This window comes from Nothobranchius furzeri, chromosome 3, assembly GCF_043380555.1.
Source record: "Nothobranchius furzeri strain GRZ-AD chromosome 3, NfurGRZ-RIMD1, whole genome shotgun sequence".
Classification (NCBI taxonomy): domain Eukaryota; kingdom Metazoa; phylum Chordata; class Actinopteri; order Cyprinodontiformes; family Nothobranchiidae; genus Nothobranchius; species Nothobranchius furzeri.
In genome coordinates, this window is record NC_091743.1 from 76,485,015 (window position 1) to 76,510,412 (window position 25,398).

Consider the following 25,398-nt stretch of genomic DNA (forward strand, 5'->3'; position numbering starts at 1 on the left):
ACACTACAGCGTATCATTCATCCATTTACAACCTGGTGGAGATGAGCTACAGTGTAGCCGCAGCTGCCCTGGAGCGCACTTACACAGGCGAGGCTTTCCAAGCACTGGCGCCACCGGTCCCTCCGACCACCACCAGCGGGTAAGGTGGGTTAACAGCAGCATTCTCTGGCAAAGCCGGGATTGAGCCTTCATCCTTCCAATTACTGGCCAACCCCCTCTACCTCCTGAGCTACTGCTGCCCAATAATAATAAAGCCGTTCTCCCGCATTTGTCAAAAAACCTCTCCCAATAACACCTTTCAGACCAAATTGGATCATCCTGTTGTCCGTCTCGCTGACCCGCCAAATGTCCTACTTCCTACGTTTATCACACACTCACATATTCCACAACAGAGCACCACTGGTGTGAGAGGTTCTCCGCTCAATAATATCAGAGAAGGAGAAACAGCCGGCTGCTACCGCAAGTCCCGCACAACAAAAACTAGTGTTTACCTCTGTAGCGCTTGGTGATTTTTATCTTGAGAGGCACTATATAGATCATGTTCTGTTTTCTTTCGATCTCATTTCGTGCAGCATCGCTTTTCCTGTTCTGGCAGAAGCGTCTCGGGGAAAATACAAGAGGAGGGGTGAGTGTTCCTGAACTACGTTTGCATTCAAAACGCTTGCTTTGTTCCAACTAATGAGATTTACACTGACAAAACGTTTCAATACTCAAAAATCTTCTTTCTGACTCCCATCAAAGTTTTCTAAACTGTGATGTTATGAGATGAATTAATCTAAAATCAAAAGAGGGGAAACTGACTATTAATCACTTCACTTTAACCAGCAGATGAAAAAATTTAACCACAGTCAGAAAAAGGTTCATTCAGTAATTGTCCATTTCTCACAAGTCTCATTATTCAAGCGGTGGAACGACCACACTGTCAGAATGCTCAAACATTTAGGTTTTCCATTGTTTTCACTCAGCATCAACCTTGTATTTATCACACCTTGTCATTACAGAGTTCGAATCAACCCGACCTGGGCTCATGATGCAGGGCCACATGACATATCGCCGCTCTATCGCTGACAAAGGTAAATGAATAATTCAGGCAAAGGCAGAAAGAGAAACCCGGCGGAAAATTCCTAGGGCACAGTCGTCCTATTTGCAGTTGTGGGAAATCTGTCAAGGTGAAAGTGCCTTCCCTAGAGGGACAGTGGACAAATGACACCCACTGTCTGCATTCAATTACTACGAGAGCGGCCATGGGAGCCAAATCCTGCAGAAGACTGGGCCTCACAGAGAGGAGAAACTCACCCACTTCAAGCTTTAAGTAGAACTGTCTGCTACAGTCGGCCTCAACTGTCAACTACTAATGCACAACATGTGAAAAGAGAAAAAACTCGTCCATGAATGCGTATTACATGGATTATGTTTTCCAAATCATTCTAAACATCTAATTTCAAATACTTTGAATTGTAACACAGCAAATTAGTGGTCACTTCAAACTTCGGCAAACATGCATTCAACAAATAGAAAAGGGCAGGTTACGTTCAAACAAGTACGTCCTCTTGGCGTGCTGCATCTATCCACAAATATCTGTAAACAACCACAATCATATTCCTGGTAATTCCAATATGATAAGTGGATGTTTTGATGAACCAAAACTGATTTTTTTAACAAATATTTTGCAGAATGGAGTGCACGCATCCTTCCTACATGAGTTTACAGTGTGGCGCCTCCCTAAGTGACACTAGCTGTGCAGCATCCTGGTATTGCACCACACTATAACACATTCATAAAACAAACCTCATCCACACACACCACCTCATTACGCTCACTGTCGGTGGAGAAAGCATCCGTTTTTCCTTCCACAGTAGCTCCCTAAGGCCATAAGTCTGTTTTGAAATGGCTGCAGTTGTCAGCTGAAAGAAAAACACTGACCACTTAACCCCGCTCTGCAAGTCTGTTACGTATCAGTCCATGCTGTCATACAGGAGATATCCAGCGAGCTGCGTTCATGTTCACTTTGTTTCCTACAGCTGTTAGTTTCATTCTGTTGGCTCACGGCACCAACTGGCAACACAAGTCAACTCAGGGCCCTTTTTCATTTCACCTTTATTCACACAAATTTGCCTCACTTTCAAAAAGGATCTAAAGCATTATAAACAAGGACATGTGTCTTATAAAGTTTTTAAATCCACAAAGGTTGGCCAGTTGTAGGTGTTGGTGCCAGGATGAGACGACAGTGTGTGAGATAAAACCGGGAGAACGTGGAGTTACAAAGACAGTAAAGTTTATTTATGTAGCACTTAATACAGAAAGATAAATCACAAAGAACAATAAAACAAATCAGAAAGTCATAAGTTGATCATAAAAAAACAACCCAAATCATCAAATAAAGATGAAAGATAATAAAAATTAGAAAACACAAACGATATAGAAGCAGCTTTATATAAAAGGGTCTTCAGCTGCTGTTTAAAAGGGTTCAGACTGCCACTAATACGTAAGGATTAAGGAACTTCATGTCAAAGTCAGGGCGCAACAGCAGAAGGAGAGATCACCTGGGCCGTTTGTCAATATGCAGACTCGTCTGAACTTGTTTACTCAGGTCCTTGTGAAACGTCTTCACCAATCGAATGCTTTTATGCAAGTACACTCAAAGTTTCTGGATGTGTTCTGGCCCACTGCCCACTGTATCGAAGATGCAGTGGATGCATCTTGGGCTGGCAAGGGATCCCATAATGCATTGCATCACAAACGTTATACTCCGAGCATCAGAGAACAATGCTAATAACCGTAGTGTTTAATAAAGAAATATAAAGTTGTCTGTTATTGTAAATAATTGTTTGTAACCTGTAAAATGTGCTGTGTGTATTTGGTATTTTTTACTCTTCACAAGCCCTCAAAATGCTAATTAGCTAACCCACTATCAAAATAAAAGTACCGTTGCATTAAACTGCTCCGTTTGGATGAAAATGAAACTTGATTCTTCATTGACTGGCGGGAAATGCTGGAATGTTCTCAAGCCTTCGGAATAAAGTACAAAGCAGTAAAGTCTGATCAAAAGTGAACCAAATACAAATAAAATGCATTCATTGTTATTTTGTTATTTAAGGGACAAACTAGACTTTTATTTTTTGTCAGGCCATGTTTATAACTGTAGAAAAAGGCAGCACTCGTTGCCATGACGCAACGGAGTACAATCCTGTTCCAAAAGTTGTCCCAGTCCTCCCATACTTGGTAGGACCAGCTTTCTGGTGATCATACTTATTAAGAACGTTCTAGGATCCTTGGGTGTTGACCCTGGACTTTTATATCTGGTCTTTGGAACTTCTAGAAGCCCAGATGGTTTGTGACCGCTTACAGAATATGAAAGTCGTCCCTGTATTGATTTGTATCCTAAACTGCTCCAGGGAAAAAAATCTGAGTGGATGAAGATGACCACGGGTGAATGTAAAAGAGCCCAATTTAAATGCTCTTGTTCAGTTTAACTATAACCCAATGACTTATGAAATTTCATTTAAAACGCCCAGCTAAAGAGCCAAACGACAGGAATCAAATCTTCACAGCAATCAAATGCTCGTGACAGGCATGAAATGGAGAGGGTGAAATTAGAGAACTCCATTTTTACAGAATGGGAGCTCCTGCCGGGGTTGGGCAACGTGAAGAGATTTGATCACGAGGGATTAGAACGTGTTTATCTGCCAAAGCAGAGAGATCATTGAGTCATTAGTAGGTCTCTTTGTGGGAACTGAGAATCTTCAAGGCAAGTTTCTACCAAGACTGCTTTGTGTGTGAGTGTGTGTGTGTGTGTGTGTCTTGTTATTTCAAGATCACAAAAATATCAGATACAAATTCAAAAGTATTTGCTACAGTTATTTACTTTTCATATACAATGCCGACCTATTACGAACTTCGCAAGAGTACGCGTCAAAAGCTATCAAAAACTGTTGGAATAATGTTTGTTATCCCAATATTTATGCTTTCAAAAAAAATGGAGCCACACTGTCTCTTTTCAATTTTTTTAAAATGTTTTGGTAATTTGTTTAATCTAACAAATAATTTTACACTGATCTTTCAGTGCTTACAAAAATGAAAAGTGAAACTGTGTAATTATCTGCAGAAGTGGCTTTGCTAACGGATGGCTTTTAGTGAAAGAGATATTAACCAGAAATAGTACCTTCTGAAAGAATTAGTACAAATGTGTACATTTTACTACTAAGGAACATATAGGTACCTTACAGACAATGGAAAGGGTACAGATGGATACCCTGAGGTCCAATATTAGTCCTTAGACCGGATTAATGTCATTTTTGTCCCTTGTACCCTTTCTGTACCCCTATTGTGTATGTTCCTATCCTCACCTATGGTCACAAGCTTTGGGCAGTGACCGAAAAAATGAGATCACAGATGGAAGCGGCTGAAATTAGTTTTCTCCACAGGGTGGCTGGGCCCTTCCTTAGAGATAGGGTGAGAAGCTCGGTCATCCATGAGAAGCTCGGAGTAGACCCGCTTCTTCTCCACATCGAGAGGAGCCAGTTAGAGGTGGCTTGGCCATCTAGTTAGGCTAGCTACTGGACGCCTCCCTGGTGAGATTCACTGGGCACGTTCAACTGGGAGAAGACCTAAAGGAGGACCTAGGACACACTGGAGGGACTATGTCTGTTGGCTGGCCCAGGAATGCCTAGGGAGAGGATAATGGATGGATGGATGGATGGATGGATGAGATGCTAAATGTGGAAACAGTCCCAACGATTCAATGATAAATCTGCTTTGGCTTTAGTTAATTTCAGATAATGGTCTTTAGGGCCTTACATGGACAACCACCAGCATACATTGATGATCTTTTCAGTCCCTACACCCCCAGTAGATCCCAGAGGTCCAGTGACCAAAGCCTACTGGTTGTGCAGCACCAGGCTAAAGGTCAAAGGTGACAGATCATCTGCTGCTGTAGCCCCCAGACTCTGGACCTCTCTCCCCTTGAGCCTGAGATCAGTGGACTCAGTGGTCTCCTTTAAACTCACCTGTTCAGGCTTTGGTGGGACCTTCATCACCATCTTCTCCTTATTCTGTTCTTATTTCTCCTTTCCTGTGATCCATTGATTTCCCTCTTTCCTGTTCATTTTCTCTCTCCCTTTCTTTACATGTTTTCTTCTTTTCTCCTCTTAAACATATTTGAATCATTTTTTAAATATTTTATACTTAAATTTATTTTTTGTTTAGTTTTTGTGAAGTGCCTCGTGATTCTTTTCTATCTAGGCGCTATATAAAAGATCGTCTTCTTCTTCTTCTTCTTCTTCTTCAGTCACATCAGTCATTGGCATGCTTTGCTAAATTACAACAGTCTGGCTGAAACACTTTTTGGTGTATTTACTTACAATAGTGTGGCCACATGGTTCAGGAACTAGCAACAAATTAAAATAAATCATATTTACTATATTAAACTACATTTAAAATTTTATTTAAAATTATTTTTGATACAGCTATGATTGCTGTAAGATAAGGTTCTGCCTTTATGAAGGCATGGAGGGTTGATTTCAACCGAAAACTCAAATCAAGCGGACTCTTTCATAGGCAATCAAACTTTTGCTGCAATTTAAAATTCAAGTCATTCACACTGTGCTTAGTTTATGCAATTAAAAATGTGTATCAGGCAGCAGTCGAGAAGTTGGATATTCTCTCACTGGAAATTTTAGGAATAAGTTCTTTTTGAACCAGCCTCAAAATGTCATTCAAGGAAAGGCAGCCAGGGGAGTTAGAGTTGACAAAGCCAATGTTTTTAAGTCTTTAAATCTAATTATCAGATGCTAAAATTTGATATTGATCTTTAAAAACACTCACCGTGTGACTATAAAATAGGAGCTAAACACAAAACGCTGTAAAATGTTTCTAATTTGTTATTTCTAGATCACATTTCCATCGCGTTGTGATTCTCCATATGTCATGCTAGGCTGTAGTAAAAACCACATGCTGGTTCGGCGCTCTGCTGGAAGTTACTGATCCACCAGCTAAGTTAGTGAAGTCATGCATTGCCGTACGAGTGTAAGACAATAGCTGCTGCGACGCATCTCTCACTGTTATACTGAAAGGGAGAGCCAGCCCCACTTCTACACCTGTTGTCATGGGCCACGAGGGACTAGCTATCTCCATCACTCTCATTTTTCACTCACCAGGGGACCGGGATCTGGACAAGCAGGACCATATGATTATAAAACCTGAGTCCCAGTTCTGATAAGGCCAACCTATATGAGACTAAATCCAGGGGCTTAGGGGCTTTCCAGTGTGTGTGTGTGTGTGTGTGTGTGTGTGTGTGTGTGTGTGTGTGTGTGTGTGTGTGTGTGTGTGTGTGTGTGTGTGTGTGTATTTTTCCATATGAGTGAAACAAAAATACAGAAAACAAGAATGAATTAATTTATTTATTTTTGGTACAAGTAACAACTGAGTCCAGGTGCCCTTTGTATCTAGAAGGGTGGAAGCAGCAAAGCTTAGTGTTCACCGGCCTCTTTTACCCTAAATTTTCACCATGACACCAGAACACATTCACAATAAGACAATAAACTTACATTTTTCTCTATTCCAAAAAAAATAACTCATGCAACACAGCCCAAGAATAATACAAGGCATTTCACCTCAATTTTCCCTACTGCGTCAAAAGAATAATATTTTCTTAATAAAGTCTCTTAAAGAGACAATGTGTAGTTTTTACTGGAAATATCCATCAAAATGTTGTTTAAAAATATATAAAGTGATGCTCAGTTGTTGAAAAATATTTTCAGCTTCATAACATAAAACCATAAAAATCGGGTCTAAAATACATGGAGCAGGTCTAAGTCTCTGGCCGACGCTACATTAGATGCCATGTTTCCTTCTACGGGAGCCCGTGAGGACAAGATGCATCTACTGATTTGTAACAAGTGGTTAAAAAATCTTTCCTACTTATAAATGTTGTGGATTTACACATTTACCTCTTCAGTTGTTGCCAGTGATGAAAGGGAGTCTGATGTGCTTTCATTTTGCTGGACGTTGTGCTCCAGGGATTTTTGACCCTAATGGCCATCTGTTGATAAGGTCTTACTCAAACACAAAAAACTGCTTGCTTGCAATTATTTAGGTATGTACTGCCCCCTGTTGCCAGGGACAATACACATAGTCGCTTTAAAGCCAGTCATATTTGAACACAACTGTATATTTTCCAGACAACTATTACAGATGTTTACATCCTTAACACAGTGATTGTTTTCACCGTGGCATGAGAGAGAAGGGCCAGGTATACTTGCTGTTGACCTTGTGTTGGTGCAGGCAGCAGGCTGCATCTTTCATCACATACCTGCTGCTACAGCACTGCACTGCATGTAGTACTGGAGCGTTCCACCAGGGGGCGCAGGAGAGAACTCAGACCGGATAGAGAGCCGGGTTTGTGAGAACAACCAAAACAAACATGGCATCAATAAAAGAGCTCACTAACTGGTTCATTTTGAGATTGTGACAGAAAAAAGACAGCAGCGGTATCGTAGATGTCGACTCCACCTACTGGTTACTCGTATATTGCACCGTTCTGACGCATCACGTTAATTTTGAGGGACGCGCGCAAACAATGCTTCAAATCAACGCAACTAACTCAGGGCCGCCGTTAAACAGCAACTTATATCACAGCCCTAAGTCACTGAATTGTAAAATGTTTAAATGGATAATCAGTGGGTTGTTGGTGCAAAGCAGTTTATTACAGATGCATCTTTTGGCCTTTTTTTTTTATGCAATATAGTTACTGAATTGGTATTTGTCTTTTATGTGTTACACCAAACCTTAATGCAATATGTCATTTATTAAAATAAGAATGAGTAATAAATGGTGGTTAGTAGGGTTGAACGATCTATCGTTTTTGGACTGAAATTGCTATTTCAAACAGCACGATCACGTGACCGTCAAAGCTGCGGTTTTGACTGATCCAGGATCAGTTGTGTAACTTTTTTTACATCCAGGGTTTTCCCCGTGTCATGGCGGCGGCAAAAGCCAGCGCGGGGGAGGGGGGTGGGGACTACCGTCCAGAGCCGAGCCCAACTCCACAGTTGCCAGAGCTGCATGTTCAGGTTATTTTCCCTGTTTGATGTTCCCACACACAGCGCAGCTAGAGCCGATAATAATGGCACCGTAGGTGAGCCCGGGACAGAGAGAGAGAGCGTAGTTGAGTAAGGGAGAGCGAGAGACTCCTCCCACATCAGCAGGTTCAGGCAGGTTTATGCTTCATTAGCACGAGTGCGGAGTCGCGCACTTTAGTTGACTTGAAGGCTCAACTTCTCTTTTAGAAATGGTTTGAATGTTTCTGATGGCACACGTTAGTTCAAACGAGCTAAGGTGTCAGAATGCGTGCATCTCTCTCACGGAGCTGAAGTTAGTGAGGAACAACTATCAGACGGCTTCGAAAACGTGCAGCCAGCCTGCCGCGGTAATGCAGGGAAAACTGTGCATTTTGTTATTTAATACATTTAAAAGCTATTTCTACCTACAGATTTCCTCCATGCATTTTTGGGGTAGAAGATGCTTTTATAAAGCTCCTCTCTAGATCAAAATCACAAGCACAAGTTACTTCACAAACATATTAAAATTTTAAAAAAGATAATGATGGGAGAAAATATTAATAGCTTTAACTGTTTTAATTGTATGATTAAGTAGTACATTTTAATGTGAATGATTTGTTGTACTAGATTAGAATCTAGACCATCTTTTCACTTAATCTATACAGGACGGCTTGGCAGGCTAGTCTTGGGCCTTTGTTTGCAGAAAATCTTGAATTGAACCAAAATCGCTATTTCTGCTAGAAAAATTGCAGTTCTAACTTTTCCTAAAATCGTTCAGCCCTAGTGGTTAGTGAATTTTGAGAAGGGAAGTAGTGGACTTTATACAGTTGAAATTGTACATAGTGATTTCCAGCTTAATCTCTCATCAATACACAGTTCGTCCCACATTTGTTTTTGGGTTACACTGAATGCTTGGCTGCGTTATGACAAATTAGACAAAGGCTGAATAATCAGGCTTATTTCTATAAAATCTGAAGCACTGCCGGCCACTAAAGAAGTTTTTGTTTTTTTCAAATTTTGACTCAGATTTCACATCATTTATAGCAGGACAACGTTAAAGAAAGACCTGCTGGCAGCTTCTCTTGTCTATTTAAACGGTAATCTTTTTTTGCAGTTTCCACTTCATAATAAATCTGATCATGAGAGGTAGGGCCCGTGCTTCGCTGAATCAGAACTGATGAAAAACAAACGTGATGTAAACAAACTACGGGCTGTGCCGTGGCTCTCTGTAAGCAGATTGAAATCAGAGCTGGGCAGAGAAAATCTTTGTGCTTTGGTTTTGATTGTGGAAATTAGCGGAAAGTGCTCTCTGTGCAACGTGCCTTCAGGTTGGGAGGAATGAATCTTTGAAGTTCTCTGATGGAACTGTTAAGAAGTCACTTTCTTCGTGTTTTGTTGGTGCAAAAAGGCTCCCCATAACGGAGTGCAATTTAAGCCATCTTTAACACAAACCACAGAATAATAAATAATTGAATAAAATCGGCAGTGGTTTTTGAAGCACACCAGCAAAAATATATCTACAAGGCTTGTTTTTCCCTCTGTTTTGAACTTCTACTAAGAAGCCTACATCTTGCGGTGGAGTAAAAAGTGAAGGAGACCGAGACACGGGTTTTGGCTGCTCTGCGTGGGCCTGGTTTGCATGTGGCTGGGAGGAACCAACTTCCTGGCAAACGGTTTGGAAACACTGTGCATCAAACACCAGTAGGCCCATATAACACATTACTTCCAGTGTGGCATAAGAACAAACACACTGAGCTCATTATTCGTTGCTCATAAAGGATTTGCCCGAAACAAAAAAAATAAATAAATAAAAGCACACAGAATACGGCCTTGAAAGTTTTCAAAAGCAGAGATCATTTGAATAATGCTTTTATTTTTTAAACACTACGTGTGCAAATAAAGTATAAAGAAATTCTTAGATGTGTAATTTTCTCATTTAATTTTCAGATTTTTGTTTTTAGACAGAACTGATCCAGCTGGTTGTAAGGGGCCTGCTGGCTCTCTGATTGATCCTTTGACCTCAAAGTGAGAAACCAAAACAGTGTCAACCCACAGAAATTAAATGTCCATGGGGGTCTGAGCTCTTGGAACAATTATCTGGGTGCCATATCTATGAAAAATAACCTAAACTGATTACCAAAACATATCATTTCTTAAGAGGCTATTATTAATGGCTGTTAGAATCACAATGCGGTGACTTACGCTGTTGTCACTGGACCCCGACACCGGGTAGACCGTCCAGCCGAGCTCAGCCGTGGCTGTGGTGGAGTCCATGAGTGTCTCTGTGGAAAGACGAAACAAGAGATGGGATCAGACGATCTGCTGATATGGCATCAATGTTAAAAAAAATGATTACAACCACAAAGGTTTTTGGGCGATTCTGGTCATCGCCCTTCATTTTTAGCATATTCACAGGAGTTCTTCACTCATGCTGCAACAAAAACTCTTCTTTTCTTTGTGGTTGGTGGTTTTTCACCCAACCTACTTTATTAAGACTCCGATGCATGTAAAAACAACATGAGTCTACTATATGAGACGGGACACCATATAAACCATGGCTTAGAGGGTGGAAAGGCAATCGGGGTCAAAAAGAACGTTCGTCCTGTCTATCATAAAGCTCTCCATGGCATAAACTCCTCCAGCCTAGTCAAACTGTCGATCCTGACTTTGACGTTCCTCGGTTCATCTTCTCCGCCTGTTTTCCCTAATCTCTGTACCCATGCCCTTATGCCTGCTTCCCCAGCCAAATGTCCGCCCAGCTGTATGCTACTGGGAGCAGGTCTAATGAATTTCTCTAACTGATTAGGCCTGTGTCGGTCTTGCACTCCGGGGCTGAACTGCCGCAGATGGAGAGGCCATTCATCAGTTTCAAGGCGTCAGCTGCAAGCCCAAAATGCCACAGGGGGATTTAGAAACCCCCTCCCACCCTGACAAACACAGCTACTAATCTTAACATAAGTCACAGACAGAGACTGTGATACAGGTCTGCTGGCAAGACAACTGTACACTGTGTGGCTCTCAGCAGTCCAGAGTTTATCCTCTTCCAGGAATTATGTAAACCAGGCAAAAAAACCCTATACATGAGAATATATAGTCTGGCTACAACCCATAGAAAAGCTCATCGTGGGGCAAAATCTATGGTTTTCTTTCAAATTGTCTCTGCACGCTATTGGACGTGACAAACTCCCTGCTAGGGATGCCAGTCAATGGGGCAGTCCACCATTCGCTGCAGAAGAACATGCAAATACATCCTTTTTATAAATAAACACCCAACCCTCCAGTCTGATAGAACCCTGTGATTGGCACAAAACACAAAACTGGTCGGGCCAGTGGTAGACCTGCTGAGGTTCCCATCGAAGGTGGCTGACCCAACCTGTATAACAAAACCTTTTGCTTCTGCTATGTTTGTCTAGATTTCTAGGCAAAAAATATGTATGACTTTTTTTTTTAGAAATGTATAAATATTAAGATGTATAAAAGTCTTTGTGGTGGCTTAGTGGTAGAGTGTCTGCCCTGAGACTGGGAGATCGGGGTTTAAATCCTGGTCACGTCATACTAAAGACTGTAACAATGGGACCCAATGCCTCCCTACTTCACACTCAGCTTTAAAGCCTAATTTTTACTTCTCTGTCAGTTCCACGAGGGAAAGACGCAGACACATTGACGGAGGCGTTTTGCTCTCAGACTTCTCCGTCAGCTGGAGATTGTTGCAAAACCATCCCCCACCAGGACAACAGAGGGGTAGCTCTATTCTGAGGTATCCTGTCACCATTACAGTCACGTATCTGGTCCACGATAGTGTATTTACTAATGTGTTTACATTTTTTTATGTATTTCAGAGACTTTTTTACCCGGACAAATTTGTCCATTACTCTCCATGCCATCAGCACTTCTGAACTCACGTTTCTTGTCTTCTCCGGCCACGAGTAAAAAGCTTGCTGCATATCTTTGTGCTCCTTCAGTCACGGGTTAAAAACTTTCATATTTTCAGACTTTTCCATTCTTCAATCTGTTCCGTGTCTGCCGCTAAATATCTTTTTCTTTTTTAAGGGGGCAAAGACGGTGCTGTTGACAAATTTACAGGAAGCAGCATCGCAACCAATCACAAGCTTGCCGTCTATGTCTCTTTCAATGGACAGTTAAAAACTGTGTCTCTTTCACTCTTTGCAAGCCCGTCGGAGAACTCTTGCACTGACGCATAACGCCATTGTGTGTCTCCGTCCTGAGACTGACGGAGACGTATAAATTAGGCTTAAGGGTTGGATGGGGGGGTTAAACCACCAAATGGTTCCCAAGCGCAGCCACAGCTGCAGCTCACCGCTCCCCATGAGGATGGGTCAAATGTGAAGATGAATTTCACCCGTGTGTGATGACTAATGGGACTTTAACTTTAAATATTCTTTGCTAAGTCCCATAGAGCCCCATGTGATTGAATGATGCACTGAATTAAGTGCCACTTAGCATTAGCCAATAGAGTTAGACATTCACTTACATACAGGTGTCAACGAGCATGCATGAGCCTTTCTGAACATACCTAGACTGATGCACAGTTGGCAAACTTCTCATGGACAACTCTTTAAAATATGCTGCATATTAGCTCTGTCGGCCAGCTAGAGGTGCATGTTCATGAAGAAGAGACGTTGCTTCCAGCCGTAATGGTGGAAGTAGGGGGAGGGGCTTAGAGTGCAATTTATTTTTCCACCTCTAGATAGTGCAATCTGGAAAAATCTTTGGATTTCTATGTAGTGACTAATCTGAATCAAAAGGTGAGGGATATGAAGTTTTATGACTAAGAGGATTTTGATTGCGCTCTCTGTACTTGGCTCTGTGTGAGCTTGCATGAAGTTTCAGAGGCTTCCACATGTTTAATAACCTTGGATTTCCTCTGATTTATGTTCTGAAGAAAGCCACAGCTTTTAATTAACAGGCTCTACTTACATTTGTTTATTTCAGACCTTTTTGCTGACTTTCAGAATCCTACCAGCCCTCACAAGACATAATACTAGATTTCACATCCTATTCAGTTTTCACAAAGCCCAGAATCTTATAATTAAGCAGATGAGACTGCAATTGAGCAGCTATTGATAAGCTTCTGTGTGACTCCGAGTCGAGCAGTCTACATGGGTGTTAGGCGGTGAAATGGTAATTATCACTCATAATGATAACGATAATTAGTGGGGGAGCAAAGTCAGAATAATTAACCCCCCCGGTGCAGCGGTTTTCGGAGAGAGTTGGGGGGGGGGGGGGGGGGGGGGGCACCAGGGAGAAAAACTCTGAACCATGCATCACCCTCTCCCCAAGACTAGCCACGCTTTGTTTACTTCTCTCATCTGATTTACCGCTCACTCTTAAATCCTCAAAAGTGCTTCATTGCCCTGTTTTTATCCTCCTCCTCCTCCTTTTCTTACACAGACCCCGCAATGCACCTTGTCCTGTTGTTGCTTTTTATTCATGCTGTGTCTCTCCGGCTATCAGTGACCCACATGCTAGACAAGTAGTACCTCACCATGAAAGACTGATCACTTTTCTTCCTCCTGCTGTCTACACTTGAGTCTCGGCAGCCACACAGATTCATTACCTCCCATGAGGCCGAGCAGCACATAGCTCACCGCTGTCATCTGCAGCTTCGCTCTCGGTCTGAACAGCCAGCCGCGGCGGAGCGTGAGTGCTCAGCAGGACGCACAGGATAAATTAGTCAAGAGGAAGACGTGACACCGAGGTTCTTGCGGGAATGCAAAGAAAATAATTTTTGTTTTCTCTCGTGGAGACATGTTTACACGAGTTTGCCTCTTGAAAATAGGTTGTCTCTAGTCCTGCAGGAAATTGCTAAGTGGGTAAGACATATTCTAAAAAAAACAGAAATGCATACAACACTGAACCAAATGCATGTTGAGTATGATGATGATTTAGGGTGTTTACAAACCTCTCGAGGACTTGATAACTAATGAAACGCAGCATTCTGCTTACTAGCATAACAGGTGCAGCTCGACTGTCAAATAAATAATTAAATAATATTATTCTAAGTATGTTCATTTGAAGCAGCTACGTTTATTGAAAGCTTTAAATAAAATAATAGTCTTTGGTCTAAACACAAGTGTAGAAAAATATCCGTTTCTTATTTTTTTCCATTTACTTGCTGTATAATGAGCCATCTCCTAGCAAGCCTTTGATCATCCCCATCCTCTAACATGTCCAAGACTACTTTGGTGAAATAGCAACGGAAAACACAAAAACATTCATTCCTTTTAAAGACCTTCATTTACAAAGTTGATTAGTGATCCTTTGCTTCATCCAAAACCACCTCATAACAATAACCATTACGACCTCTTCATTTTCCACCCTGTTGATTAAAGAGCTGTCTCAGAACAAATGTTGTTGTCTGATAATGGGCAGTTTGCTGCGTAATGAATTTGTTCAGCCAGCACCGTGTTTACTTTAAAAGGACACATCCAGTGCTGAAGCATCTGGTGACATACTGCAGCCTCGTCGTTTCCCACCTACAGCAGTAGCTGTCTTTGCGTTATTTGTGTAGCCATTAAGTGATGCATTAAAGTGTTTTAACTGTTGGAGCTCATGGGAAAGTGGTCTCTGCGTTGGCAGTCATAGACAGAAGCCATACTTCACTGCCTGCAAAGCCAACATCTCCAAATAAACATGACAATGTGACAGTAAATAAATAACCCCCTTTTTACATGATGCTCTCAGCTATGGAGGAGACCATGGATGAGCCCTAGGAGTCTAAGAAAAGCCCACTATAAGCAGAGAGCTTCCTCCAACACTTCCTGAGACTGAGAGAGTTTAGAGTTGATCTTAAGAGAGTTCTGGAGTGAGAGGCTGTCTGAAGTAACAGGCGTGGGGGGAAGAAAGGAGGCCGCGGTACTTTAACAACAACACTTCCTCTCTAAGTGGGGTCAACGCTGCATCTCACCTTTCTAAAGAAAGCAGCAGCATTTTCAACAAGGAACACAGAGAGGATTGGTATTTCACTACAAATAAGAAAATAAGCAGCAAATGCAAACAGACAAGTTGTCTGACCCAAAATTAACTGTAAGTGATCATGCTAAACTCTTATCAGCACCGGTAAGTTTGCCCTCTGTTCACCTGGTGTTTTTGATCCAAAATTTGGTCACAATCTCTCCGTAGAGGTTGGTTTCCCTGTTATTTCTCTCCTGCCAGCCTATTTCCCAACATTTGCAGTTGGTTTACAACGGTGACTGACAATTTATGATTTGGCCAAAGGGCATAAATCCCAGTTTGACAGCCGGATCACCAATTAAGTGAGGCAGAAAGACACATTCCAGCAGTCTGAGTGACGGATGGCTGCAGAGCCATGATAAATACCTGAACTAAACCTTTACTCTTTTCCCAGGGCATGCAGTTCTGCTATGTGTTCGATTAGAAGGTAATCCCTTTATCCTTCTTGAAAATGTTTCTCCCCTCATCCAGAAAGGGTTTTGGTTCTGTTAATGGGGCGGGAGGTTTTATGCTTTAAGTTATAGTCAAGACTCCAAATGACCCTTATAGTGTAAATATTCCAACTGCAGTTTTGGTCCTTAACCCTCTTATGACCATAATTATAACAGGGCCGTCTGGTATTTTTTTAATCTTATGGCTGTAAATTTGTGATAAAAAGTGCAAAGTGTGTGTAACTCTTCTCCTTTTTTCAGAACAACCTCAGCTTTCAGTGTATGGTTTGTATTTAGAATTTATTTCTATTAAAGCCTTTAAAAAATCAGCTTAAAAGTGAAAACGGCAAAACACGGATTTGAATTTTTTATAGTTATTACTGAACAGGAACTTCAAAATTACTGGGCAAACAATTTGGAATGAACAATTTAAACTTTGAACTGTAATGCATCTATTCTTAAAACAGTTAGAACCTTGGTATCTTTTTAGCAGTTTTTAAGACTATTTATTTTTGTAAACTTTCAGATGTTTTTATTTATTTTAGCAAATAGTTGAGTGTTGTTCAAATAAAAAAATAAATAATAAAGACCGAACAAACATTCACACCGGAGATCTGTCCTTCTTCATGGTCACTGTCTTCAGATATAAGCCTTCTGGGACACCTAATAGATCGTGTTGATTTTCTTTGAGGCATTTCTATAATTTAATGCCGGCTTTTTAGCTAATTAGCTTCCCCGTTCCGTTATCCGCTTTCACCGCGGCGCCACGCTGTACAGCAGGATTTCCCCTCGTAGCGATATTTTCTATAGCGCTGATTGCTTCATGCTATAGATCGTTGGAAAGCTGCTTTTATGTACTTTTAGGAACCTTTGGAATGTTTTGAATCTGATCAGCCATTCAGAAGTTATAAAACTGAGCATTTTGGATGACAAACTCAGCACGTCTCTGAATCTGTGTTGTGATTCGTTGAGTTCAAGACAGGGAATCTCGGCGGCTACCGTAATGCATTGTATATGCTCAAAAAGCCCCATTTTTAATCATTTCAGCACTTTTTGAATTTTACAGATATCTTGAACGGTTCAGGAATTATGGTAATGAGAAGTGCGCATGTCCAATCCTGTCGGCGGCGACAGGTTGGTAATAAGAGGGTTAAAGAGGGACTACACACCATCAGAAATTGTAACTCCACCCCTAGTCAAGATTTGAAAAATTCTATGAAAGTGGGCATCAACAGGAGGTACAGAGTGGCATGGCCAAGTGTGGGGTGTTTCCATCCTGGGAGGGAGGGGGAGTGGGAGGAGACTGTACCGATGACGTGAAATTGTTCCAACCCCAGCCAATCACCAGTTCAAAATGCAGTAGCTGCTGTTCTGCCACAGGGGGCAGCACTGAGACGTTTTAGACCTAGATTCTAGATGTAATCAAGTTTACACAAACATGGCAAAAAATGCACAGAAACAGAATGACTGCATTTGTAAAGACCCAATTATACAGTTTATAAGCAAAACAAATACTTATTTTGGGGTTTTGTTACTCTATAAACTACAAAAGCTAATTTCGTAAACAAGCTAGCTTAAATTCCAACCTTCTAACATAATATAGCTATAAATATCTTTGTGGCAATTAAAACAAAAATAAAAAATTAATAACGTGTTTCTCTAGCATTAAAATAACACTGATCGGATCGGAACAAAACCAACGACTGGACCATCCCGTTGTCTGTCTCACTGAACCACCGCACCTCCTGGACTCCCCCACTCATTACGAACTCACACTGACATTACGCACAGACCACCACTGGTGAGAGACATTTTCTGCTCAACGATATCAGAGAATGAGAAACAGCTACATCTTCATCTTTAGGACAATCAAAAAAAATACACTATCTGAAGTCAAGACAAGAAGACAAGAAAAAACGTTTGGTCGTAGAAAACTGTAACGGGTGTTTAGTGCGACCACGTTTCCGGTTCCAGCAGAAGATACCCGAGGGGAGGGGTGAGGGTTTGGTGATGGTGTTTGCGTTCAAACCCTAACTTGTCCTGTAGATTTGCTTTTGCAGCTTTAACTACAAATATACATCAGAACTAAATGTTTTGATGGGAGGGGATTAGAGGTGCAACATTTAAAACAGAATTATGGCTGCATTCAGCATCAAAACAACCAGGGAAACTTTTCAAACAAACTCCATTCCTAAGCAGCAGTCATATACTCTTTTGTTGCTGAATAGAAAGACATTTCTATTTGGTGCTCTTCTCTCAGCGTGAGAAACTCAATTTGGCAAATTGCTTTGCGTGTTATTGCATCACACGAAAATCCTTGCATACAAATGACTTTGACATGGTGGCTCAGCCAGGAATCAAAGAGAATTAACCAATTTTCTAACAAAACAGTCTATATTTAGTTCCTATGGTTTAACAAGGGTATTTTGAGAAAGCAATTGACCTCCAAAACAGCGTGAAGCAGCTTGGAGGCGCAAGATTTATATTTTTTAGCTTTCTTTGCCAGGAGAACTGTCGGCTCTGTGCTCCGTGAAATAAATCTCTAAACATTAAATGTAAGACTGACGTAAACCGCATATGGTGCTTTCTATTGCTGTGATGATCTAAGCTGTCACAGCTACAACGCAGCTAAACAATCTGTCCATAAAATCCATGTTTCACAGAGTTCTGTTAAACCACAACAACAGAATATCTAAAACCATCCTATTTGATGGTAAATGTGGGGAAAATGCAATATACACTACACTTTCATGATAGCATGGGCAGCTGGTGAGTGACGCTAAAAAAAGAACCCTATATAATTGACCAACCACAAAAATCTTCCACAGATTAAGGAGAAAGGCAGCAATATACCCCTGAGGTAGCCAGAGATGTGATTCATAGCCTTGGTGATAGACGGGACTACTGTATAGTCTGCTGGAAATAAAACAAGTCGGTTTCGTTTAGATAAAGGATGTGAACGGAGCCCTCGGTCTTGAGAGCCTGGACTTAACTCATCTGTCAGCAAAAGCTGGGGTCGTTAAGTTCCAATACACCACTCACCAACTGTATAACAGCTTATTCCTCGGTGTTAAACGAATTAATACCTGTTCTACAATGAAGCATGGACCAAAATCCCACAAGAAGATTTTTCCTTGTGTCAAAGGCAAACCGCAGGCTGCCCGGGATACGCAGGCGTCTCATTGCTATTTGGTAGACGTACATGCTGTGAATGCCGGTACTGCATCCTACTAAAGCAGAATCAGGATGATAATGTAAAAAGTCAGGGAGAGGCGAGGTCCAGCCTCACCTCATTAAGGCTGCAGAGCGCTGAGTTTTCCAAGGCAAAGAAAGATGAGCGGGGAAGCTGGGCAGTTGACTTTGGCAGAGAGCAGTGGAGTGTGAAACATAGTACTACACACACAAACACACAGAAAGTAGAGCACTCTCGGCACACTGGCTGTTGACAGAATGATACAGTATGGTGTCCCCACGGGCCTGAAGCAGGATGTAGGACGGTAATCTTTACACAACCAAGATGTGTTTTCAGTGTGACTGAAGTCACGCACAAAGCCAACACGCAACAGGCAAACAAAGATGATTCTGAAGCTTTGTGATAGAATTCAGCAATGTTTTTAAATGTTCTCAATGTCACAACAACTACCTTTGACTTTTACTGTTTTCAAAACAGCCCTGGAGCTTTGGGTTTGGGGTGCTCTTCTGTGATTCTTGAAATTATCTTCTTTGCAATGTTTTGTGTCTGAGCAACTCATTTTTAAAGGTGTGGAGCACTGACAAAATGTTTTTTAATGATTATTTCTGATTCTAACGGGTCACTCTGAGTGTTTCATGCAGGCTGAACATGAAAATAGTCTCCTACACCTACCTCCTGCATTAACTTCTGATAGAAAACAGACGGTGAAACTCTAGGATTAGAAAATCCTGACAGATCTACATCACACTGTCACTAACATTCATGGACTCCCCCATCTAGACTCACGATGGGGAAGGCTGTTGTTGGATTAGCGTCCAGGAAACCACAGAGACCGTCTCAGCTAGTAGACGCTAACTGTTAGCATTACCTATTTCACCACATAGCAGAACTCCTTTAGGCTTGAGTCATTTGTGGAGATTAAACATCAACATTGCAAAGCAAATGGAGTCGGTGGTAGTCGCATTTCTGTTAGCTATTCTTTGGTAGGATGTCCAAATATCAGGAAATTAGACACCAAAACCTGCCGTCTGAAGCTATTTTCTTTCTTTTACAAACACTTCAGAGCTTTTTCCCCCTAAGAGTACGACTTACAAGGTATTCATTTGCACTAGAGACCACTGCAAATGTTTTAAAATATGAGTGAAGCACTTCTTTAAAGGTTTTGAACACTGGTCACTGGTAGGAACGAATGCCTTGAAAATATCAATATGGCAATATATCGTGATTTTTTTCCTGCAATATTATATCAATATTCCAAGGCCGTCTGTCAAACTTTGGTAAGAATTTACATGCAAACACTACGATGGACTGGCAACCTGTCCAGGGTGTACCCCGCCTGATTGCCCGTTGACCGCTGGAGATAGGTACCAGCCCCCCCCCCCCCCCCCCCCCCCCCGCGACCCTGCGTGGACAAAGCGGGTTCAGAAGATGGATGGATGGATTAACATGCAAACATTTGTGAATTTCTTTTCTTTAGGTGCAATTCAAACATCAACCGCTAGTTGGCAGAAGTGTGCACTGGTTTTTTTTCCACCATTGAAATGTGAATCCCTCTGTTATGGTTCAGATACCTCATGTTAAACATGTTCAGCATCAGTTTGGACTGTTTGTTGAAATTTCCTACAATAAATTCAGTATAAAAAAATCGTTAATATCGCCTGGCTGAATGTATCACAATACATTGTGATATGTCGTATCGTCTCCCCGTATCGTCATACGTATCGTATTGCCAGTATTTCACCGATACACAATATTCCATCTGAGCTAATTCTTGGTAACGTGAAACCTCCCTTACTTGGCAATTTAACAATTCAGAGTCTGACTCATAAACAATGTGTAGTTCACCAACCAACAGTTAGAACAACGGAAGAAATATTGTAGTATTATAGAAAAATAAATAATCTATAAAACTTTAGCTTTCTTTTTAAAATACAAACAGTCAGGCAGAAAGTGATCAGAATTGGAGTGTGTCACATCTAAAATAGTTAGGGCAGAAACATTCATATACCAATTCTTGGCAAGTACAGATGGAAGCTGTTCTACTGAGTACGGGAGGACGAGGGGGGCATTTGGAACAGAACTGTACTCCGGTACATCATGGCAACAAGCACTGCTTTGTCTGCGGTTAAAAAAGGACCTGAAATTAAAATAGTCTAGTTTGATGCTTAAAAAACAAAATATCAACAAATACATTTTATTTGTGTTATTTTTGGTCCACTCTTTTATCACATTTTGTAAAATACCAGCATTAACCACCAATTATTGAAGTAAAACTTTATTTTTCATCAGAACAGAGCTGTTTAAGGCCATGCTGGTTTTGTTTTGATGGTGGGTTAGCTAATTAGCAGTTAGCGGTATAGTGAAGAGTCAGTAAAAAAGATAAAGAAAAACACAGCAAATTAGCTAAAACAACTAACAATTTTACATGTATTTATTTAGACTTAATTGCATTTTTGATATAAAAACACTACAGTTATGAGCTTTCAACGCTGACATTTCACGTTCAGCCCAAGTCCGCAGAAGGATACAACGGGAGGAGCAAGAACACATGTGGGAACATTTGAGCATTCTTGCTACAGTATGATACGTACTTAAGATTGGAAAAGTACTTGGGCCAACGTTGACGACATTTCACAAGTACTTTAGTGCAAAAGTTCAGACGAGTACTGATGTTGAGAAACGGCCATGCTCTGTTTGTGAAATGTGGCAATTCTACAATCTCTGCTTTTAACCCTTCACAATCCAGTCCTATCATAAAATATAGTGAGTTCTGTTTGCTTGTAATCATCAAAAACGTCTTTTTACTATTAAAATCTCTAAAGTTAATCATTTGGCATCGCAACACTAGAATAGTTCTAGAATAGAGATACGGTAATCTAAGTAACTGTGTTTTGTTGAACAGCAACACAAACCTGGATTAAGGTTTTATGAGTAAAGATCGATAGAGTCCAGTTCCTGCTGCAGAACATGCTGTACAAACGCAGTTTTACATGCAGCAGTGGACGAGAACATGACATTGCTTTTCAAATGTAAGCTTTCATTGAACTATGAATCTAATTTATCTAAGGATATATGACCGTCTCTATAGGTGCAGCAGAAATACCTGCAGCAGAGTTAGACAGGGATCCTTTTTATCCAAATGACAGTTTTAGTGATTCTCCTAACCGCTGAGTCGATGGAACTGAGAAACCTTACGAGCCATCAGGTGAAGGTGGATTATTAAAAATGCAGCTATGGAAGAACGTGAAGAAATCCTTTATTTTACAAAGGTGGGGTTGAAGGAAAGGATGTGAAGGTCTGTGAGTTGTAATCCCATCATATGCTTGTAATACTCAATATGGCGATACCCCCACCTTTAAATGCGCTTAACTGCACGTGTGGGTGCAATAAGTCTGATTTCCTTTTATGAATTGACCTACAAGGGATGAAGTCTATGTAGACAAAACATAAGCAATCTCCATGCAATCAGTTTGATTGGCAGTGAAGGTAAATTGTAGAAGATCAGAGGAAGTAGGGCACACCAGATAAATGGATATGGTGGATGTAGAGAATATGAAAGAGCGGTTTAGGGTTTATAGGTTGGTGGGAGCACCAGGCACTGGTTTTAATTGTGACAGCATGTGCTGATAAAAGGTTCCCATCACATATTAGGAGCCGTGTCCAGTTATCAGGTCTCCATCACATATTAGGAGCCGTGTCCAGTTATCAGTCTGACAAACAAATGACCAAGTCTTTTAAAGCCCCTTTCATCCTCTGGAAGATGCTTTAAAAGCTGTTGTAAATTCCCGTGAAGAAGCTCTGGCGCCTTATCTTTTAAAGAGTGGTGATAAGATTCAGCTTCCATGGTTAAAAGCTGCAAAACAATAAAAACTAGTCATAAAAGAACCATCAAAGTTCATGGTTTTTTAACCAAAAACAGCACAGACAAATCCTAAACAAAGGGTATGGTAACATATTTAAATGATCTAAGTTCTGCGCTTATTCTGAGGGCCTGATGATGTTAAACTAAAACATGTTTATTTGTACAGTCTCAACAGCTGCATTAGGTTTTCCATCACTCACGCCGCACATAACTGACAACCGCAGCAAGGGCTTGACTAATTAGGTCTCCGTGTTATCATAAATCAAACAAACCTGTCTTAAAGCCTCCTCACAAGCCACGCGTATCTCTTCTGGTTTCTGGGTCAAACACTATGGGAGGAGTGATAGGATCCTTCGACTTCCTCATGTTTAATGATAAATCTGACTCATCTGAGGCTGTAAATGTTTCATGGAGACTAAATAAATGAACAGCTTCTCATTGCGAAGCTGCCTGTTTTTTCACGGGCTAAGCTTTGAGTGGAAATGCAAACAGGAGATGTTTGACTAAATTCAACTTTACGGTGTTGGTATTGATTTTTCCGTAATCCTGAAATTAAACACAATGAATGTTCACACTGCAATTGTTTGTGTTTTTATTTTATTTTATTTTTTTGTCTCCGGGAAAATTTTCTAGTGAAAATCTTAAAGTTCAGTTTTATTTTTTTTAATAACACCTCAAACTTTGGTATTTCTTCCTGCTTCACTGATAGCTAACACGCATGGCAAACAAAACGGAATTTTTACCTGAGTTTTATTCTTGGTTGACCTGAAAATATGTTGATTGGCTGCAAATGGTCCAACAAAAATACATTCTGTAGAAATAAATACAAATAAATGACAAAAAACTGAAAAAAGCACATCTGTTCTACAACATTCGTTCACCTGAACTTCACCTAAGCTCCATTTATTTTTCCCAGATCTGCTTCACTTGTTTCTTGCTCAGGTGTCATGGCAAAATAATCTGAACAGCATTTTTAATGTGAGAGGTCACACTAGGAGAGCTGATCTCTGGCCAGTCAGTACATCCTGTCTGCCAACAAAGTCATCAGATCACAGTTGTTTCTATCTGGGCAGATGCTGTCGCCTCGACACACACACACGCACACACACACACACACACACACACACACACACACACACACACACACACACACACACACACACACGCACGCACGCACACATACACACACTCACACACGCACGCACGCACACATACACACACTCACACACGCACGCACGCACACATACACACACTCACACACACACGCACGCACGCACGCACGCACACATACACACACTCACACACACACACACACACACACACACGTACATACACACACACACATGCACACACACAAATACACACACACACACACACACACACCAGCCTAACCACCTTACAGACCTTGCACTTATAAATCAATGACCCGGTGTACTTAGCCTGAACACATATTCTCACTTTGTCATGCTTGGTGTTTGGGTATAAATAACACTTTGGTTAGAGGTTTCGTATGATGTGTGTGTTTTAAAAACCATGACTTGGGTAGGGAATAAGCGTAATAGTTGAGCAGCCTTAATAGGTTGCCCGTTAAGATGATAAATATAGTGAGTCCTGTGAAGAAATCTAAACATAAGGGTGTAATTATGGGTGGTAATGAGAATTGTTCCTCGTGTTTTTACCATGTCTGGTCATGTGGGAAAGATAAAAAATAAAGCACTGATTTATTCTCATCTGGCCCCACCGATCCCTGTAGAGACTCTTCTTGTATTCGGTCTGTTTTCCACATTCTTTCTTTTTTTCCAAAAGCTCCTTCACTTGTTTCATCCTTTGTCTGATTTCCTCCACGGCTGCCTGCACCTGACATTCCTTTATTGCACCCACAAAAGACACCTCATTTTCTGTTGTAAAACCCAATATGCTGTGTTCCAAAGAGGATGCCGGTGTAACTCCAAACAGCCACGACCATTTAACCATCACCACCCCATCTGCTTCCCCTGGTGGGGACCACACATTTCATGGACGGGAGAAGCCAAAGAGATTACACAGGAGGTAAAGCTTCTTGGCGGATTCCAGACCTGTGAGCTAGTTCCTACCCTGTTCTGGCTCTGGGAGAGTTATGGTGGGGTCAAGACCTTCAGGAGGTCTGTAAAGTAAAGTAAAGGGGAGCAGCAGCAGACGGTTGTGAGGCCATATGCCTTTGCAACTGACTGCTTTACTTCTGGCACCGTTAATGCCTCTAATCACACAGACACAGCAACAACACGCCACATAATAACACAAATATCACTTTCAGTACAGGCACCCCTAAAGCCCCTGCAATCAACGTCCTCTTAATCAACGGCCACAAGGCACAATGGGAGCCGAGTTGGTCTACCATTAGGGCACCTTAAGGACTTAGTGTTAGTCAAACTAACATACACGAGAGATATTGGGTAACAGTTGTGCACCAAAGACAGAGCTAATGGTTTCATGGTGGTCAACTGTGAAAGAAGACAGAAAGCAAGTGTGGCGGTGGGGTGGGGGGGTGGGGGGTGAAAAGTTAGAAAATACTTAGATGTGGAAAAATATTCTAAATGTCTTTTTACGGTGATTTCCATCTGTCCTCTGATTGTTTTTATGTAAAGTGTATTTGTTCTAAATTATGGGAGGTAAACTAATGAAAGTCAATGGACAAGGAAGTGATTAAAAATTCTATTCAATTCTAAAATACTTGATTAATCCCAGAGGGAAATTAGAGTTTCAGTACACACAATTCTGAGATCAGACATACATACATAGACACATGACAAGAATTTCAACCTATGTTCAGAAAATAAGTAACACAATAACATACAAGTATGTTGGGAATACATAATAACAAAAGTATGGATTTGAAGTGGT

At 41.1% G+C, this 25,398-nt stretch overlaps 1 protein-coding gene across 4 annotated transcripts in view; it reads right to left on the reverse strand.

The window, feature by feature from the left end:
• The window catches only part of ephb2b (eph receptor B2b), a 168,672-nt gene that overhangs the window by 88,844 nt on the left and 54,430 nt on the right, over positions 1-25,398 (reverse strand). For all 4 annotated transcript variants that reach the window (XM_054732884.2, XM_054732876.2, XM_054732879.2 and 1 more), the window contains exon 2: positions 10,260-10,339. In XM_054732884.2, the coding sequence (XP_054588859.1) occupies positions 10,260-10,339 (80 nt within the window). The remainder of the gene's footprint in view (positions 1-10,259; positions 10,340-25,398) is intronic.